Genomic DNA, 20,080 nt, shown 5'->3' with positions numbered 1-20,080 from the left:
GGCCAGACTCTGCAACTCGGTGAGCTCTTGTTTCAAAATAAAAAATAAAATGGGCCAGAAATGTAGTTCAGTAGCAGAGCATTCCTGGGTTCAATCCCCAGAACCACAAAAAAAAAAAATGTGAATTTTATGGTTTATGTATTAGATCTCAATAAAACTGTCATTTTTAGAACTGAATTTTAAAAACAATGCAATTAGAAAACGGACAAAAGACATTTCCCCAAAGAGAATTATGGATGAGCAATAAGCATATGACAAGATGTTCAACATCATTAGCCATTAGTTTAAAATCACAGTGAGATGTGAGACCACATCTATTAGAATGGATAACACAACAAATAGTGAAGGAAATGCCGGAGAGGAGGCAGAGAATGGAATCCACCACACAGTGCTGGTGGCAATGCAAAACAGCAAAGTCACCCTGAAAAGTCACTTAGCAGTTCCCTTCAAAACTAAAAATGGATTTACCATAGGACCCAGCTATGGTGTGGGTAAACTGAGCACTTATCTCACAAAAGTGAAAACCAGTGCCCAAATGTTCCCATCACAGAACTTCATGATAACCCCAAACCAGAAACCATCCAATCATCTTTCAAGAGGCAGGTGGTCAAACTATCTGTGGTTCACTCAGATCCTAGATCACCACCCACCAATAGAAAGAGTTAGCTCATCAACACACATGCTCACCGGGATGAACTGGAAACCGTACCGGTGAGAAAAGTCAGCCTCAGAAAGACACGCACACGCTGCGTGTTTCCGTCCATGTAACATACATGAAATGACATAACCAGAGAAAGAGAGCAAATCACTGTCTCGCTGCCGTTGGAGGGGGTGGGGAGGGGCGGGCGTGCCTGTGAGCGGGGCAGGGGAAACACAGAGGATTCTGACTGCAGAGGCAAGCGCGTGTGACCACATAGCACGTGGCTTCGCACGCCCACCCACACATCCACACGCAGATGAGGATTCTGAGTGCGTCCTGTAGAATACGCCCAGGTTGTTTTTCCGGTTTTGATGTTGTGGTTGAGTGAGACAAGGTGTGACCTTGGGGGAGGCTGGGGGAGGGTGTCATGGGCCCTCTCTGTACCTTTCTTTGAAACCCTTGGTCGACTATAATTATTTCAAAATATAGGTGTCAAAAAAATCTAAATTTCTCATCTAAAATTGGTTCCTCTTTCCAAATTTCCTAACTTCACATCCACAGCTGTGGAAGCCCCAGAGGCGTCAGCCCAGATTCCTCCTTCAGGCTGAGCACCAGGGTAGACCAGCAATCTGGTGCTGCAGGAGTAAGAAAAATGTTTATGGAGGGTTTCCTCCATACCAGGCACTGCTTTTACACTTTTCATGCATGGTCTGATTGGTCCCTCACATCACCTCTGTTATTATTCCCATTCTAATGGTAAGGAAACTGAGGATTAGAGAGTCGATGGCTATGGCCAGAGTCACGCAGCCATTCTGTGCCCAGAGTTCACGTGCTCTTAACTCACCAGACTCGAAAGTCACCCACTCATCTTAGCCACGGCCTCAGCTCAAGATTTCTCTATTCTTTCTTTAAACCAGAAATCCGTAGAGGAACCGGCCGACTAGTCTTCTGTGCCAAGCCCCAATGGAAGGAAGCAGCACCCGCACACACTTGAATGGCAACCCTCGGTTCCTCATGCAAAGACTTTTTAAAAGTATTTTCATCAACTCGAATATGTAAATATTCAGTGTGTTGCAACCAAAGCATCAGCTTAGAAGGATTCGTGTATGATATGTATTCACGGTGGCATGTTATATGAAATGCATGGATTTGAAACTATTGCCAGCCCAGTCTCCACACTCTTCAGCAATTCCATTCAAACGCTTCACACGCATCTTGGACATCATTATGTCCATACCTTGCATCTAACTCAGGTTTCCAGGGCCAATTATCTTCATGTATAAATTATTTGAAAAATAGTCCTCTTGAGTTCATACAAAATACTATCCATAAAAAGTTTATCCCAAGTTAAAAAGATCTATTCATATAATATCAAGATGTAGAATTTTTTTAAAAATTTACTCTGTGAGTCAATAGTCCTTAGTGCTGGCTGTGGGGAAGTTTTTAAATCTGCCAACACCTTGATCCTTGTCCCCTACCCCATGCACATACACACACACACACACACACACACACACACACACACAAAATGCATATATAGTGATTTTACTTGAGTACTAGGACTGGGGTTTTCTAAAACTCCTTTAGGGATTTTGACCAGTAGGCTTGGGCTGGGAGCCACCTCCTAAGGGTATAATGAGGACTCAACAATGTACGTTAGGGGTTCTTGATGGACACACAGTATTGCCTGCAAAGCTTTGTAAAAATACTGCTGCCCAGGCTCCAGCCTCTCCCCAGGATTCTAAATTTCTCCGGGATTAGGCACCCAGTGTTCTTAGTTTTAATAATGCCCCAAGAGGACCACATCTGCAGCCAGATTGAGAATCTTCCATAGTACGACTTAAGGTAAGTGTGCTCTCCAAGCCAGCTTTTGAAAGCTGTGCTACCCACAACCAGCATCTATGGTGGTGAGTTTACATCACCCTCCCCACCGCCCCACTCACTGAAGTCTCCAAAACAGAGATGAATCTGTTTTTCTCTGTTTCTGTTGTTTCAGTGACCTCTATAAGTCTCCAAAGGTAGCATTGACAGAAAATATTTTAACCTAATTTGACTTCCCTAAAATAGTACTGGGTTGTCCTAAATAAAGGAATTGAGTGTCCCACAGGGTGAGAGATTTTGTCAGGACTCCACTAGAAAGCAATTTCCCTTTTTCTGAAAGACAGACTGGGAAGGAACGTGACTTTATTTTTCCACATACGTTTAGCAACTTCCCTTGCTTGGAGGGATTACTATAACTAGGTACCATGTGGTTCATTGACCTGATCTCACTAAATCCAAAAAGTACATAGAGCACACAAAATTGTGATTATTCCCATTTTGCAGAGGGAGAAATCAAGGCGTGGAGTCATTATACCAAGATTACCACTCAGAGGGTGAAGGGAGGCAGAGGTGTCCCAGGCCTTCTAAGTCCAGTGTTGTACCACCCGCTTCTGGCCCAGGGCCCTCAAAATGCTTGCACAAGAGACACCAGGACTTATGTTCAGGTATCCCGATGAACACATGATGGACAACCTAACATTCTGGAGACAGGGTCAGTGGACGTCTTCCCTCCACCCCGCCGCTGTGGTCCAGTCCAGACACCCCTGGCTCCAGCATTCCCTGGTTCCCGGCTCTGTGACATCACAGACAGCCTCCTGTCCACTCTGCCAGCAGCAGGTGAGTGAGGCTCCCAGGTTAGACGCACGTGGGAGGGGTTGTCTTTCTGCACTGGAAGAAGCCATGTCCCCCGCCTCTCCTGGAGCCTACTCATTTCACTAGAAAGCAGACACCGCCCCTCGGGTGCCTTGACCCTTTCATTCTCTTGGTCCCAGTCTCCTCTCCTGTGCCCAGAGGGCTCCCCAGCTCCAGAAGCCTTCCTGCTGGGCCCCATTGACCTTGCTTGTTCTGGTCATTATCAGCTCACAGCCCACTGGGATCAACCCCAGGGCCTTTTCTTTGACTCCTGCTTCCATCTAGAGGCAGGCACTGGTAGTGCAGGAAACTTCCCACTCTTCCCCCACGTCCCCCCAGGGGGCCTTCAGCATCCACATCGCCATTTGTATTTACTAAGCCTTCCCAACATTCCGGAAGGCTGTGCTAGGCACCTTACAGCATCCATTAGTCCTCACGAGCACCTCTTGCTGTAGATTCTATTATTCTGCCATTTCACAGATCAGAAAACCGAGGTTTGCAGGGGTTATAAATTCTTCTAAATTGTTCTCCTAATAAGTAGGTCTTCAAGAATTACGCCCCAAAGAATGTGCCCATAACTGTCTCACTGCTTTCCCTAAGAGCATGTCCATTTCTGAAGAGGGGCCAAAAGTCGAAGATTCTCTGCTCTCAACACTCGGGAGAAAGTGGTCCTATTCTCCCCTTTCCTGTGAAGTTACCCGGTAAAGATGTGGCGGGAGCCTCAGCCCTGGATCCAGACAAACCTCCACGTGGAGTCCCCACTACTGGATCCATTTTTAAATGAAAAAAGCCAGTCACAAAACACAGTGCTGATAAGCCCGTGTGCATGTAAGAGACGGGGTGGAGGTGGTTGAAACTTGCATTTCTTGTACAAACCTAAGCTGCTTTAGAGCAAGAAACCTCCCTTTCGAGTGTGAGAGAGAACCAGGACATACTTCTGCTGAAACACAGGGTGCTGGCCTGTGTGCAGGGCCTCTGGACACAGGGTGGGCAGGTGCTGAGCGCCTGGGCTGCTGATGCGCCAGAGGCGGGGGTGCTCCTGCTGCGGCCCTTCCACCAGGAAGTGTGGCTGCCAGCATGCCCCTCTCCCTTCCAGGAGCTGGGTCGTGTGGCAACGTGTCATCGATGGTCGCATGGGTGCAACACAGCCTGTGCCGACAACCTGCCGTCCTCGGTACAGGGCACTCCGTCTTTGCCCAGGAATGTGGGCGCTGCTCTCTGTACTCAGTCTCCACCTCTTGCTCCTCCCTCTACCACGTCTGCAGGGAGAATTCTCCAGGCTGTCTAGATCTTCACCACTGTCCCCGTCTTCCCTGAAAACGCAGTTGCCTTGTCGGGTTCACAGAGGTCCAATTTCCGGCTGAGTGTGCATCTGCCTGACCCCTTCTTCTTTTGGTCTTCGGATCACTTGCCGCACCATCCATTGGACTAGAGGCTGCCTGAAAGCATTTGACTCTAGACAACAGAGATACCGAGTGACAGGAAGCAATCTATGATCATCTAGATATTTTCAGGAGGATCTGAAAGTCTCTCTGGAACGGCCACCAGGGTGCCCCGGGCATGACTCTGCTTTAGAGAGACAGGCTACCTGTTCCTTTGGCTGAGACATGGATTACCTTCACCCAGGCAGTAGCGCAGGTGCATCATGGAGCATCAGCCCTGGTGCAGACTCCCTTGTTGGCCAAAATTAAATCCAAAGGGGGTCTATCAGCCACAGTCTCTTGAGTTAAGTATTTTAAGTGGTTCAGTTGTTCCCCAGGGGGTGGGCTGTGCTACTGACGAGGTCACCCAGGGAATGAGCACCCTGGGGTCCAACACCCTGTCCCAGGTCCATTCCACCCATCAGTAGGTACAGTCTAGTAAGTGTCTTATTCCTTCCGACCATGCAAGAAGCCATCATCCACTGAACAGGGCTGGGGAGCCATTCATTTGGAATGAGCTAAGCATTCCATGCAGGACAGTGAGTCTTGGCCCCAGGTGGCACTGGAGAGTTGGGTTTCCACATAAGCTGCCATACATGTATCCCTGTCCACCCATGTCGTAGACAATCCCCCTGGGGAGTTGGGAGGAGGGTCAGAGAGGCGTTGAGTGCTAAGGTCTCCTCAGACGCCACTGGACAGATGTGGGCAACTGTCCTTCTGACTGGAGAATCGTCCCTTCAATGACCTTTCTGCCCACAGTAAACACCAGCGTCCTTATGCTGAGATTGCACATTCTCCAACAACAGAGGAGCTCTGGTCCTGTTTTGATTTCAGGCGTCAGATGCTTTATGCAGGAAACCACAAGACTATTTTGAATTCTAGTTAATATTTGAGGACTGAAAATGATCAGATAGCAACACTGATGTTTCCCACTCCAACTTATTTTTTTCTAAGTCTGTTATTTCAGGCCTGAATCCTTTGCAAGGAAAAAAGAAAGGAAGACTTCCTTTACTCAAGGCTTGGTCTACCCCAGAATATTTTTCTAAAGGGTTCTGAAACCCTTCAAGTATCCCATTGGTTCTTCTTCACTGTGTGTGTGTGTGTGTGTGTGTGTGTGTGTGTGTGTGTGTGTGTGTGTGTGAATTTTTGCCCCTAAGAGAAAGGTTTTCAAAATAGTTTTATGTGGTGTGTTTCCTATTTTTCTTCCCTTCTGAAGTTTTTTTTTTTTTTTTTTTAATGTGCCTAAGTGGATTATTTAAATATTCTGGTCTTTTCCATTCTGCCATTTTTAAACACTTATCCACATTGCTGAAGGCCAACAGTTACAGGAACTTCTTACTTCTTATTACAAATACACCAGTCCAGGACAATTAGTAACAGACTTCTGAATTGCACAGAAACGTCTGTCCTTTTGCAGCTTGGAAAGATTCTAAATATTTGCACTCAAGTCTCACTTCAGGTTTAAACCCAGCCTCTCTGGATTCACCTTCTGGTGTAGGAATTTTAGGGCATACAGTGCTTTAGGCCTGTTCTTTTCTAGAAAAAGCCCCCCTGAAGAAAGTATTTAGTTAGCCAGAGGAGGGTGTAGGGGAAGTATAAGTGGGTGGTAAAAAAAAAGTTGGGTGGAGAGAGAAAGAAAGAGGCAAAGAAAGTAGATTTCAAGGTTTGAGTAGGTGTAGGAACTTTATTATTTTACCTGCTGAGGCCAGAGCATGCCAATTAAAGAAACCCAGAATTAAGCATTCAGTGTTTTTTGTTTTGTTTCTTCTTTCTTTTTTAGAGACCCTCTTAAATCTCATTTTCTTCAACATTTTTTTAGTTGTAGATGGACACAATACCTTTATTTTTTTAAATATGGTGCTGAGGATCAAACCCAGTGCCTCACCCATGCTAGTGAATGCTCTCCCACTGAGCCGCAACCCCAGCCCAAATCTCTTTTTTTTTTTTTTTTTTTTTTTAACATCAAAAGTTTTTCATAATGGTCATGGTAATTCTAAGCCATTTAGTGAAATTTTGCTATTTATCAAAATAAGTGCAGAAGAGTACATAGAGTGGAATGGTGTATATGAAGGAGGAATTTTTCCAGAAAGAAGTGATAGCTTTAATGTAGAGGGGACCAGGATCAACAGGAAAGGGTTCACTGCCATTGATTAAAAATTTGTACTCAGGCACAGCACAGAGTCTTGAATCCCTTAGCCAAGCAGAGCCTGAAGAGGCCATATCATCAATGACCTGGAAATCACAGACCAGGATGCAGGCTAAGAGAAGGGGCCTTGTTTTAAGACAGAGCATGTGCTCATGAAGGTTTTGGAGGACAAGTCAACATTTTAGCCATGTCCTTCCTACAACGGGTCACAGGTCTACCAGAACTCCAGGCCTACTTCTCAGGGCCAACCTAAGGAGGCTTGGCCTGGGGGGCGCATGATGCCACTCTTGGCCTGTGAAGCACTTCCTTCCACCCCAGCAAGCACAGCGATCCAGAACAAAGCAACCCCGTGAGGCACATTTGTGGATGAAGAAAATTGCTTCTGCTAAAGCAAATTAGCAGAAGATCAAGCAGATTAACAGCAAGGATATTTGCTAAATGGTGCATCTCCAAAACCAAATATCCAACTGCCTGTTATAAAGTTCTATTTGTAAATCCTGGAAAATAAATTCATTAAAGAGAGCTCAACATCTACTTAAAGGATCCCACACAGGGTGACGTCTGTGTGTGCCTAGCCTACTACTGCACCCAACCACAAGGAACAGCTTATGAGCAGGAGGTTAAAGAGCAACTGAAGGGGAGAGAGATCTATCCAACAGTCAGAGAAGGCTCATGAGTTCATTCAGCAAATACCGTATAGTACCTGTTCTGTGCCCAGCTCTGGGGAATATAAAGTGTAGGGAATATAAAGACGAATAGAAAAACAAAAGCCACCATCCCTGCCTCCCTGTGAGGGTATATTTGTCTACCTTGAATTTCATTCACTTCTGTATCTCCAGCACCAAACTTTACCTAGCACATAGTAGGTTCTCAATGAAAACATGCTAAGGAAATGAGAAAAGCTCATGGACTACCATCCAGATCGTTGACAACTAAATGGGAGTTACAATGTTTCCATGGAGCAGTCATGCAACATTGACACTGAGTCAAGCATTCACTGTACAATAAGTGACTGTGACATAGGAAAATATGGTGGCGGGGTGGGGTTGTTGTGGGAGAGGTCCCGAACTCATCCCAGGAGTACGAGGCAGCTTCCTGTAGGCCCTGGGCTGAGCCTTGATGTTTGATGAGTCTAGGAGTGAGCTGAGCACAGCCTGGGTGCAGGGAACAGCGTGTGAACAGAATCCTTCGGTGACAGGCGAGGGGGCTAGAGAGTGAAACCAGAAGTTCGGATGAAGAGCTTGGCAGTGGGATCCCAAAAGCAGTGGGATCCCAAAAGCAGTTGGCTCTGCAGACCTGGGAAGCCCTGAAGGATCTGAGGCAGGACTGCCATGATGGATTTACATTTTGGCCACTGGCTTTAGGTGGAGGCAAACAAGCCGATGGGGAAGTGTTGACAGGGGTCCAGGTGAGCGGTGATGGTGACTTTGGCTATGGTGAGGGAAATAGTGGTGGATGGTAGCCAAGAGACTGAAGTTCTCTGCAAAGTCAAGTAAAGACTGATCAAAGTGGGAGGAAGATAGGAGGCTGGCGGATTTCTGGATCTGGAGACAAAGTGAAGAAAAGAATCACTCTGCAAAATAGGGAAGGTGGGTTTGCAGTGGACAGGAAGGGAACCTAGTTCAACCAGTAGACAGAGCAGAACTATAGCTGATTCACAAAACCATCGGAGTCGCGCAGTAGGCTGTGTCCTACAGGCTGTGATGCTCCTGGAACAAAAGTTACCACCCAACTTGATACTGCCACCAGTGTCTGCAAATGCTGCTTCATTCAACTAACATTTATTGGGCTGCAAATTTAGCCCATTATAAAGCACTTGTTTAGCAAGTGCTAGGCCCTGGTTTAATCCCCAGCACCATAAAAAAAAAAAAAAAAATCAAAATTTATTGCCTGTCTATACTCTGCTAGGTGATGTTATTATAGACCCTGAGAACAAAGCAATAAACAAAACAGATGAAATCTGGGACCCCATGTGACTTATGATGTAATAATGAAAGGAAGCAAACCCTAGGAAATAAATGGACTCAATAGTGCTAGAAAATGACAGAAAAGTACATGGGAAGGAGATCTGTAAGTGCTGGGTGAGGGATACAATTTTAAAGGCAGTGGATAAAGAAAGCCTCACTAGAAAAAGTCACTCTCAAGCAAAATCTTGAAGGTAAAAAAAAGGAACATTTTTTCAGCTACTTAAGGAACAGCGTTCCTGACAGAGGGTAAAATCACCACAAACTCCTGAGTTCAGAACTTCGTGTGTTTTCAAATCAGCAAGAAACATCATGTGCTTGGGATGGCAGCAGTGCCCGGGTTGGTAGCAGGGATTGCAGGTGGAGTCAGTGGTGGCAGTTGAGGGGGGGCGAGGAAAGAGCTGCAGTGAGAATACAGAGCACCTTAAGAACCAAGTAAGAACTTTGGATTTTCTTCTGAAGAGTTTGAGAAAGTTTGGTGGGGGTGGGGGGTGTGGTCATTAAGAGAAAAATATCTTGGGCATTTACTCCCATATGTTTACAATTTCATTTTCATCACTTTAGGTAGATATATATTTCCATCTCACAATACTTTCCTTCTAATTTGAAGCATCCTTTGTAATTTGGAGCTTCTGAAGAACAAATTCCTTTTCCTTATTTTTAACTTTTTTTCTTGTCGTGTAGGGATCAGACCCAGGACTTTGCACACACTAGGCAGGTGCTTGACCATCAAGCTACATCCCCAATCCTTTTTATTTTAAAATATCTTCATTTCACTTTAAGGATTAAAGCATATTTCCAATAAATATGGAGTACTCCTTTTTTTTTTTTTTTTTTTTTCTTTCTGGATTCAAAGGCGTTATTCCATTGTCTTCTAGCTTGCATTGTTTCTGGTGCAAAATCAGCTGCAATTCTTGTCCTATTTTCCTTTTTAATTTCTTTTTAAGTTCTGGTTGCTTTAAAGATTCAGGGTTTTTCCTTTTGTTTTTAACTTTCAGACTGAAGTATCATTTTATGGTTTTCATGTTTGGGTTTGCCAAGCACCTGTGTTGATGTTTTTCCAACAGAATTTAGAAGAGATCTGTCAAAAAAATAGTTGCTGTCCCCTCACCCCTTCCGAGAGTCCAATTATCCATGTATGCTAACTTGGTAATATTCCTCAGGTCACTATTGCTTGCTCTTCTCATTCTTTTAAAATCTTATTACACTCTGTGCTTCAGTGTGGGTGATTTCTATTGAACTTTTTTCAAGTCCACTGGTCATTTTTCTGCTTTCCAACATGCTGCTAATCTTACTCAATGTGTTTTTCTTTCAGATACTGGTTTTTTTAAGAACTAGAATTTCTATTTGATTCTAGTTCAGAGTTTCCACTTCTTTCTTCAGTACTATATCTCTTCACCTATCATGTCCATTTCTTCCTGTCATTGGAAATATTGAGAAGTATGACATGATGCATCTGAACAGGACTACCCAGCTTTTGTATGAATCATTAAGGGTAAAAGAAATAGGAAGAATAGAAAAAGAGTTAGGGAGCTACTGAAATAATTCAGGCAAGGAATGACGGTGCCTGGGACTAGGGCACAGCAGCTGAAAACTTGAGGAGCAGATGCTCATGAGAGAGGCAACTCATGTAGCGAACTGGGAATGGTGAGGGACACCTAACCAACACCATGAAAAGAATTTCCTAAAAGGAAGATTTTTTCCATAGAAAGAAGAGCAAAAAAAAAGAAGCATCTGAAGTTCTAGAAAAGTTGATATACAAAGAAGGGAGTTTAGAATAAGACCTTATACTTTTAGGCCATCCGTACTAGAAAGATCCTTGAAGACATCATCTACCCTAACTTCCTCTTATCTCTGCAGAGGAGTCGAGACAGCAACAAGCATGAACTTACCCCAAACCATGCAGCAAGTTAGTGTCGAAACCAGGATTTAAACCTACATGACTATATGCTTCCACAGGAACCTGGACGGGTTGGGGTAATTTGGAAGCAATGAGCTCTGGAAGGGAAGAGAAAGAAATGGAATGTCCATTGACTGAGCACTTATTACATGGGAGTCATTTTGCCCACATTTAACCCTTTACTTCTGTAGAGTAGGCACTGCTATTCCCGTTTTCCATATGATGAAAGCAAGGCTTATAAAGAATTCTGCCCCAGAACATACTTCTAGAAATGGGGAAGAATGTACTCTATCTAAAACCTGAGCGTTTTCTGCCCACTTGTGCATGAGCTAAGATTTGGCTGTGGTGGGTCCTAGCTGGAGTGTGAGCATAGGTAAAGGGCTGGCATTTTTCAGCTACAGTCTTATGTTCATCCAGGAAACAGCCCTGCCCAGAGAACTGGGCTCCAATTCAAGATTGGCTGGTTCAACAAGGCACCCTGCAGATAAAGCTGGCAGAGTAAAGGCTTCAAACTCCTTTCCATGGGTAAGAAAATTTTGGATGGGATAGGATAAATGACTTCAGGAGAAACTTCCAGGCTGTTGGAAGTTAGCAATGATTTGTGGAGGGGAGGATTATCATGCCTTGAGAGACACAGACCTGATACAACCTTCACCACAGTAAATTTCCAATGGGCATGTGGAATTCAGACCCCAGGACCCACGCCCCCATTCCTTTACCTCCTACAGCAACCCACCAGAACCTGGCCTCGAAGATCTTCTGTTTATGCTGCAGAGATTGTCAGGAACCCCAAGTCATTGATGACTGTAAGGTTCCCAGTCAAACCCAGGAGAATCAGCCATCAACAGGTGGTAGGTATCAGAAAAGAGCAATGCCTGGCCTCCTGAGACCTCTGCTTGCTCATTGTCCTCCTGCTGAGATACCCCTGGGTTTTCCACATCTTTTGATGGATATTTCCAACCTAAAATGAGATGGAGATAAAGTGCATTCGTTCTCAAATCAATAAACAAGACAATTAAATTCTTGTGGTCCATGGGCCTGCAATATCAGCATCACCTTGTTAGGGGCTTGTTAGAATCATTTTCAGACCCTGTTCCAGACCTACTGAATGAGAACCTGCATTTTAACATAATCTCCAGGTAAATTTGAATGTACATTATAGTTCAAGAAACACTAGGCTAAAGATAATATAGTAGTTAAGATCCCTACCTTTGGGTCTGTACACACTAGTTTGAATCTCATCTCTGCCACAAAAGTTGGGCAAGTCACTTAGCCAACTCTGAAGCTCAGTTATTCTCACCTTAAAACGAGAATATCTATAATTCATTGTTAATTTTCAGGATCATTGGGAGGGTGAAATGAGGCATATGCATAACCACTTAGCATAAGGCCTGGCACAAAGCAGTCAAAAAATGATAACTATATAGAAACCAGTTAGATTAGGATAGGGTCTGCTGTTAAAACAAATAAGCCTTGACATCTCAATGATTTACAAAAGGAAGTTTGTTTCTTATTCATGCTAAGCCTAGGACACATAAAACATTCCTTCTCCATCTTTAGCTATCTGGAACACAAGACTTACTCAGCTACCATATTAAGGGAAGAGAGAGAAACAGAGAAGGTACCCTGGCCTTCAATTTGTAATCACATCCATCTTGATGATCCAGGACAAAAGGTCATAGCAAAGAAGGGGTCAAAATCAACAATGTTGGACAGGAAAAAAAAAATCATTATCCAGCTCAGGCAAAGCTAAGACTGATGAATCCTTGATGGGACAGGGTGTACCAGTAATCTGCCATCATCTCACTGAGAGGGGGACAGTATCATGGCAAGAAAAGATTCTAAGGACATATTTTGCCAGAAATCCATAGGTGAGGGCTTTTAAAAGACTTCTTTTGGAAATAGATTCCCAATAAAAAGCAAGAACCTTAATACCGCCAGTGCCTTTTCCCAAAATAATAATCACATGCAAAGTACTGTCTAGACACCCAGCTGCAATCTGAGGAACCCCTGCTGCTGCAGGGTCCCATGCTACTAGGAAAAGAATATTATTTATTCTGCAAAGTCACGCTAAGAAGTGGATTATTATCCAAAACAAACAAACCAGTTTGCAGGCATGAACAAAGGCAGAGCAATCTGTTCAAGATGTGCAGCTAGTAATTGACAGCGGAATACCCTGTCACAACAGAGCTCAGTCTGTTGACAAATTTCTGTTACACCTCTAGAAGTATACACAGCCCATGCCTTATAAGCAACAGTCTTTATGACAGCAAATTTTGAAGAGTCTAAACATCCAACAGTAAAACATTGGTTAAATCGACTTCAAGTCATCCATAACCTAACACATTAGACAACCATTATTTTCTAAAAATTTAGTGATATGAGAAAAATGTTTTAGATATGACATATAAGAAAAAATAAAATGCATATATAATAAATAGGATGTAATGAGCTATGTAAAAACATTCATAGGAAAAAAAACTGGGACTATCTGGGAGGAGAGGCATTTGGGGCATTTCAGAGTAAATATTTCCCAACATGAAAAGTTATAACAGGCATGCATATTTTTACAAACAGAAAAAATGTAAATGGGGGGAGGTTCTTTTTTCTTTCTTTTTTTCTTTTTTTTTTTGCAGTACTGGGGATCAAAGCCAGGGGTGCTCTACCATTCGGTTACATCCCCAGCCCCCCAGCCACACACTTTTTTTTTTAAAGAACCTCACTAAATTGCCCAATCTGGCCATAAACTTGCAATCCTCCTCCCTCAGCTTCCAAGTAACTGAGATTATAGGTGTGCACCACCCTGCCCAGCTAAAAAGTGTGTGTTTAAAATGAACACATATTTTTAATCTAGCACATACTTACTTATCTAGCATGTACTTACTTACAAGGGGCTGCCCTCAAAGCAGAGGAGGAGGTAGACACAGACTCCCACCACCCCAGCATGCCCACTCACTCCCACGTGCTGCTTCAGAGTTGGCCAAGTGCCTTCACTTCTCTGACTCAATGGAGCTCCCATGTGACCTTGTGGAACTGTCATTGACAGGTTTGAAGCTTCAGAAGAGTGAGCTCAACAGGCAAAATCCCAAGCACACTAGCACATCCTCCCCCTCGATTATAGGAAGACTGCTCAATACACAGAAGAAATCTTCCTCCAGCAGCAGCGAGTTTGAAGGTGAGTCCCAACTGGGATCCTAACACAGACTTCTGGGAAAGAGGTCCTGATAACCTGGCCCTGTGACTTTCTGACCTAAGCTAAGTGGGATGCAGAGAGAGTGACCACGCCCACCAGGAAGCTGTGGTCCAGAGCACAGTGAGGAGAGTCTAGGGCTCTGAGATCTTACTCCACAATCTTTAGGCTAAGAATTCCCTGGGGAGAAGCAGTCAAGGAGGAGGGGACACAGTGCACATCCATTCCTTCTTCTGAGACCTTGTGCAGCATCTCCTATGTGCTTCTTGTGTGACTGTTCCCTTAATGTCGACTTCAGGCGAGAGACCAAGTTCCAGGAGGACAGGGCCCCATAGGCTTTGCTCTGTTGTTCCCCCAAACCCAGCCAGCTGTGTGAATGAAGAACAGAGAACGCTTGTGGACCGAGCACAGTTCAGTCAGGGCAACCGTCTCTGGGTCATGGAAGGACAGATGTCCTATATAGGACTGGGGCGCAAAGCAGGAAGAAGAAATGCAGCCATGTTGCTGGGCAGCACCTGTGCCCAGGTGTCCTCACAGAGCACACAGCTGCCCCGGGGCAGATGGTCAAGAGCTGAGGGTCACCCGGACCCATCCTATCAGTCAAACCTCCTTGCAAACCAAATCACACTCCAGGTGAATTCCTCCTATAAAACACTAAAGGAGACCTGCTTACCTGAATCAAGGGTGAGGAGCTAGGGATCCCACTAGCTCACACACCCTTCCTTCTGTCCTCCCCACCCCAACAGGCTGAGGCCCACAGAGAGAAGAGACTTTCCACAAACCCACAGGGGATGGTGTTAGCACCCAAGGCAGGGTGGACCCAAGTCCCCTACTGTCTATGCCACTGCGTTTAGCAAGACCCTCTACTGTCATGGGGTCCACCAAGTAATTCAGTCCCAGACCTGTCGCCAGAAACTCCTAGGCTCAGGTCTTTGGCTCCCAGGGGACTCGGGAATCTGAGGAAAGACTGGAGAGGGATGCAAATGACCAGGACAGTTCGTCCAAGCCTAACCAAAAGGCCCTCGCTCAGCATACTGTTCTCCTCTCTCTTTTCAGAACTGAATGTCCCAGACTTTCAAAGAGGATTTTACAAGAGAAACCTAAACCGCTACAGCCACGAGCAGTGGCCCTTCCAGTCCTGCCTCATCGGGCGACCCTGAGCCTTCTAGTCAGGGGGCACCCCAGTCTTCAAGCTGCTGGAGGGTCCCCGTGAGGAAGAGGGCGGTGGGCAGGAGTCATGAAGACTGATTTGGAAACTCCCCTGCAGGAGGAGAAGATGTCTGAGCCCCCCTGTGCCATCTGACCAAGTAGCTTCAGCCCCTGAAACAGCCACAGGGGAGGAGTTGTCACCAAATAAAAACCTTGGTTGCAGCAGAGGACGTGTCCCTCCTCTCTTCTACCCCTGGGCCAGGGAGTGTCACCTTCAGACATCATTGTTAAATATATTGTCACATCTAACTAACCTAAGAATTTTCAACCTTTTGGCTAGCTTTTGAAATAGTTTCAAATATACGGAAAAGTCACAAAACTGATAGGAAGAATCCGTTTCCCTTTCACCCGGTTCACCAGTTGCTTAAATTGTCCCCACCGTCTTTGTCCTTTCCCCCTTTCCAGGTTTTTCCAAGTCACTGGAGGAGAGTCATCATGCCCTGAAAAGTTTCAATGTACATTTCCTGAAAACAAGATCTTTTTACAGAACTACCGAACAGCAAATTGAACATTGATACAATACTACTCAAATGTCACCAGTTGCCCCCCACCCCATTAGTCTGGGATCTAATCCAAGAATTGCTTGTGCTGCCTGGGGTCCCCGGGGGAGTGGCTGGTCAGACCCCCTGGTGGAGGCCACGTCTGCTGCAGGTTTTCTCAACTCCTTCTATTTTGTTAATTGTTTTCATTTTTTTTAACTAATTAGACCTACTTGTTTATATTCTATTTCTGTTTTAGCTTATACATTCTTTTAGTTACCTTGTTGTTTGCTTCCTTAATGTCTGAATTGGGAATTACTTTTTTTTTTTTTTTGGCAGTATGGGGAATTGAACCCAGGACCTCATGCACGCTGGGCAAGTGCCCCACCAGAGCTGCATCCCCAGCCTTTTTAATTTTTTTTTCTCTATTAGAGCATTAGAGTTATACATAGGAGTTGGGTTCATTTTGACAAAATCACGTGTGCTTGGCGTTGATTTCAGTCCCGTTCCCCCTCTACTGCCCCTGCCAACCTTCCTCCCCGAGTCTCCTTGGCTGACTCTACTGACCTTCCTTTCTCTCATTTGTCTATTTGATTGGTACTCTCCATGTAAGGGCAAAGCTCCCCGTGGTACATCATGCGTGCAGGGAACACGATTTGGTTCCATTCGTCCCGTGTCCTCCCTGCTCCTGTTCTCCCTCCATTTTCCACCTTCGTCTGCACTGACCTTCCTGGGGCATTCATGACATCTGATCCTACCCCCCCCCCCCCCCCCCCCGCACACCACCACCACAGCCTTTTCCCTTATTTTGCTTTAGCTTCCACATATGAGAGAACACTTTCAACCCTTGACTTTCTGAGTCTGGCTTATTTCGCGCAGTGATGCTCTCCAATTCCATCCATTTACCAGCAAATGCCATATTCTCATTCTTCTTCATGGCTGAGTAGAACTCCACTGTGTATATTTACCACCTTTTCTTGTTCCGTTCATCTATTGATGGGCATCTGGGCTGATTCCATAACTTGGCTATTGTGAATTGTGCTCCTATAAACATGGAAGTGGCCCTGTCATGACAGTATGCTGATTTTAGTTCTTTGGGATAAATACCAAGGAGTGGGATAGCTGAGTCAAATGATGATTCCAAGTTTTCTGAGGAATCTCCACACTGCTTTCCAGAGTGGCTGCACTAATTTGCAGTCCCACCAGCAATGTATGAGTGGACCTTTTTCCCCACATCCTCGCCAATATTTATTATTTGTGTCTTTGATAATTGCCATTCTGGTTGGCATGAAATAAAATCTTAGTGTAGTTTTGATTCCTAGCCCTTTTTAAAATTTTGAGACAGGGTCTTGCTAAGTTGCCCAGGCTTGCCTTGACCTGCAATCCTCCTGCCTCAGTCTCCCAAGAGCTGAGATTAGAGGTGTGCACCACTGCATGCTGATTTTCTTGGTGTAAGTATCTAAAGACAGAATAATGCTCCTCCTCCCAAAAATGTCTTCACCCTACTCCCTGGGACCTGGGAGCATTGCTAAGGGGATTAAAGCTGCAGATGCAGTCAAGGTTGCTAACCAGTGACCTTGAGACAGAGATAAGCCCTGATTATCGGGTGAGCCCAATCCAGTCACATGGGGAGAATCTCCTGCCCAGCTCTGGGCACGTTGTTTCTGTCACCGCAGCACAAGCACCAGGACAGGAGGGGAGGCGGCAGCAACAGGCCAAGCACCGGAGTTCCCTCCCTAGGGGAAAAGGAACTAAATTCTTTGTAAAGCATTGGAAAGTATCAACCCTGCACCATTAAGATGCCTCAGTCTCTTACTGTGTCACCTTGGCCGAGAACCTGACATGCTCTGTGCCTTGGTTTCCTCATCTGTACAGTAATGGCTGCCCGTGGCATAATGAATTCTTCTTTGTCGTATCTTCCTGGGTGAAGTACACTTGGGCTCTGTCGTGTTACTTGCTTGGTCAACAGAACTTAGCAGACAGGGCCTGGAAATGCATCTTGAGGCTTCCTCCACCTGCAGCCCATGAGAACAATACCCTTGCCAGCCTACCAACCCAAGAAGGATGAGAGCCACAAGAGGCAGGAGCGCTGCCAACCTGACAGACATGACGGGCGGCAGGAAGGACCCGAGAGGGCCTCGCAGGCACCCTCCCTCCACCTTACCTCTGAGATCTAGTCAGACACCCCAGGCTCCAGCATTCCCTGGTTCCCGGCTCTGTGACATCACAGACAGCCTCCTGTCCACTCTGCCAGCAGCAGGTGAGTGAGGCTCCCAGGTTAGACGCACGTGGGTGGAAGAAGCCATGTCCCCCACCTCTCCTGGAGCCTCTCACTTCACTAGAAAGCAGACACCACCCCTCGCCTGCTTTGGCCCCTTTCTCACGCTGGGTCCTAATCTCCTCACATGGGCTGAATGCCCCAAGGGCTCCCCAGTTCCAGAAGCCTTCTTGCTGGTCCTCATTGACCTTGCTTGTTCTGGTCATCATGCTGTGGGGGTCACTAGAGACCCAAAGTCATGGCCCACTAGGGACAACCCCAGGGCCTTTTCTTTGGCTCCTGCTTCCATCCCGAGATAGGCACTGGAGGTTCAGAAAACTGTGCCCCGCCCCTCCCACATCACCATCTTTTGAGTTACCAAGCACTCAGTGTGCGCAAGACCCCGTGCTAAGCACTTTACATCTTCCCGACACTGGATCCTTGACATGTTCTGGGGTAGATTTTGATCACCCCCTTTGCAGAGAGAAGCTGAACTTCAAGGAGGTAAAACTGCCTCAATTTACACAGCAAGGGGCAGCAAGAATTAGGATCCCAAGTTCATCTAAATAAAATACGTGTGCTCTGAATCATGGCACCTCTCCGCCAAGCTTCAGGTGGAGCCTTGCTATTTAAACCCCGCTGAAAGCCTTGGAGGACAAATCAGTCCTGAAACCTCATGCTGGAATTGCCTGCAGGGTGTAAAAATGGACGGCATAGGCTCCAGCTTCAGACCCAACCACGCTGACGGGCGGGGGGCCGCTCAGTGGAGCGCTAAGCCAGCAGCCACGGGCCCGGGCTCCATCTCCAGCAGGAAGAAAAATAAAAATACACATGTATAAAAATCTCAGCTCTTCCTCTGGGCTGTGACACCTGAACAAGGCCCAGGTCTGTCACCCTTCTGAGGTGCCTCACCGTAGAGTAGAAACAAAAGAGAAATGAGCCCCCAGACGTCGGGGCCACCGAGATGCCTGATGATTGTGGGTGTCCTTGACGATAAGGCTGCTGCTTCTTCCATTAATTTCTAAGACTGGAGCCTCATGGTGACAAGGGAACCTGGGCGAGGAGGTCTGTATTTCTATGAGAGGTAAAAACACGTTCATGGAGGGGACAGTGCAGGAAGGACTGAGCACTGTACCATCCCGCAGTCCGGGACGGCTCGTGCGCTCTTCAGGGGGAGAGGCTTCCTGCTCTGTGGACAGCCCTGTGCTCTGCGCTGGAATGCTAGAGGACTTGCACCCATTCCTGTTCCCTGAGAGCAGGACTGTGTCACCCTTGCTCACTGCAGGATCCTCAGCACCTCACGAAATGCCCGGCACCAGAACATCCTCAGTAAGTGCGGTTGTCCCGAGGTGTCCACGCAGGGTTGGATTTACACACCAAAATCCATGGATGCTCAAGTCCTAGAACATCTCCTCGTATTTGCACATGACCTACACACGTTCTTCCCTAGATCTTAAATCATCTCTAGGTTACGAATAATACCTAACACAAAGTAAATGTTGTATCAATAGCCATCATACCATATTATTGAAGGAATAATAAAAATTCTGTATGTGTTTGGTAATTTATTTCAAAGATTTTCAATCTGTGGTGGCTTGAATTCGTGGATCCACCAAGAGATACAATGTTGACTGTGTATGCTGAACAATTTTTTTTTAAAGCATAGATCTTTTTCAGAGGCAAATAAACAGAGAGTGAAAGCATACTCCATTCAACAAAAATTGGCTGAGCACCAACAATGGGTGGGTAGACTCTGTGCAGCAACAGGAAGGGCCATGGTCCGGGGAAGCTGTGGGATGGTGAGACCACAGAGAAGCCCTAATTTGTCCCCGCATCAGAGAGGTCTTCCCGAGGAGGCGACACCTGAGCTCCGGCAGGGGTGATGGGTGGAGGGTAAGGAAAGCATGTAGGGGCAGAGGAACAGCTAGCCCCAAAGTGGTAGCGGGACAGGGGACAGCGAGGGTCTGAGACAGAGTGGCAGGTCTTCTGGGAGTAAGCCTGCAACCAGAGGCAAGGTGTGTCCTGACCAGAGGCCAGAGTGGGCAGTGGGGATGGGGCGGCACATGATGGAGGAGCCGTGGATGAGCTAGAGTCAGAGACCGGGACAGAGAATGGAAGAGAGGAAGGCGGGCTCCACCCACATTTCTGGCTCTGAACATAAAGTGAATTGTGGGACTGTCCCCAAATAGGAACCATGGGCA

General features: G+C 46.0%; 2 protein-coding genes and 1 long non-coding RNA gene across 4 annotated transcripts in view; 1 reads left to right on the top strand and 2 right to left on the bottom strand.

Annotated features, from left to right (window-relative positions):
• Positions 1-20,080, bottom strand: part of TMEM268 (transmembrane protein 268) — a 231,986-nt gene that overhangs the window by 169,289 nt on the left and 42,617 nt on the right. The window lies entirely within an intron of this gene.
• On the bottom strand, positions 9,168-11,702 carry LOC306645169. The gene is made up of 3 exons (XR_013759561.1): positions 11,481-11,702; positions 10,737-10,842; positions 9,168-10,262 (listed from the first exon to the last, which is right to left on the bottom strand). It is a non-coding gene; the product is annotated as an uncharacterized lncRNA (long non-coding RNA).
• Positions 11,181-15,360, top strand: TEX48 (testis expressed 48). The gene is made up of 3 exons (XM_079112548.1): positions 11,181-11,269; positions 13,791-13,919; positions 14,991-15,360. Exons 1-3 carry the CDS (start codon positions 11,266-11,268, stop codon positions 15,092-15,094), a joined length of 237 nt encoding a protein of 78 aa, XP_078968674.1. The 5' UTR covers positions 11,181-11,265; the 3' UTR covers positions 15,095-15,360.

The sequence above is a fragment of the Sciurus vulgaris genome (assembly GCF_902686455.1).
Source record: "Sciurus vulgaris genome assembly, chromosome: 15".
Taxonomy (NCBI): Eukaryota; Metazoa; Chordata; class Mammalia; order Rodentia; family Sciuridae; genus Sciurus; species Sciurus vulgaris.
Note: the sequence above shows the minus strand (reverse complement) of the source record. Positions and strands in the feature narration are given on the sequence as shown.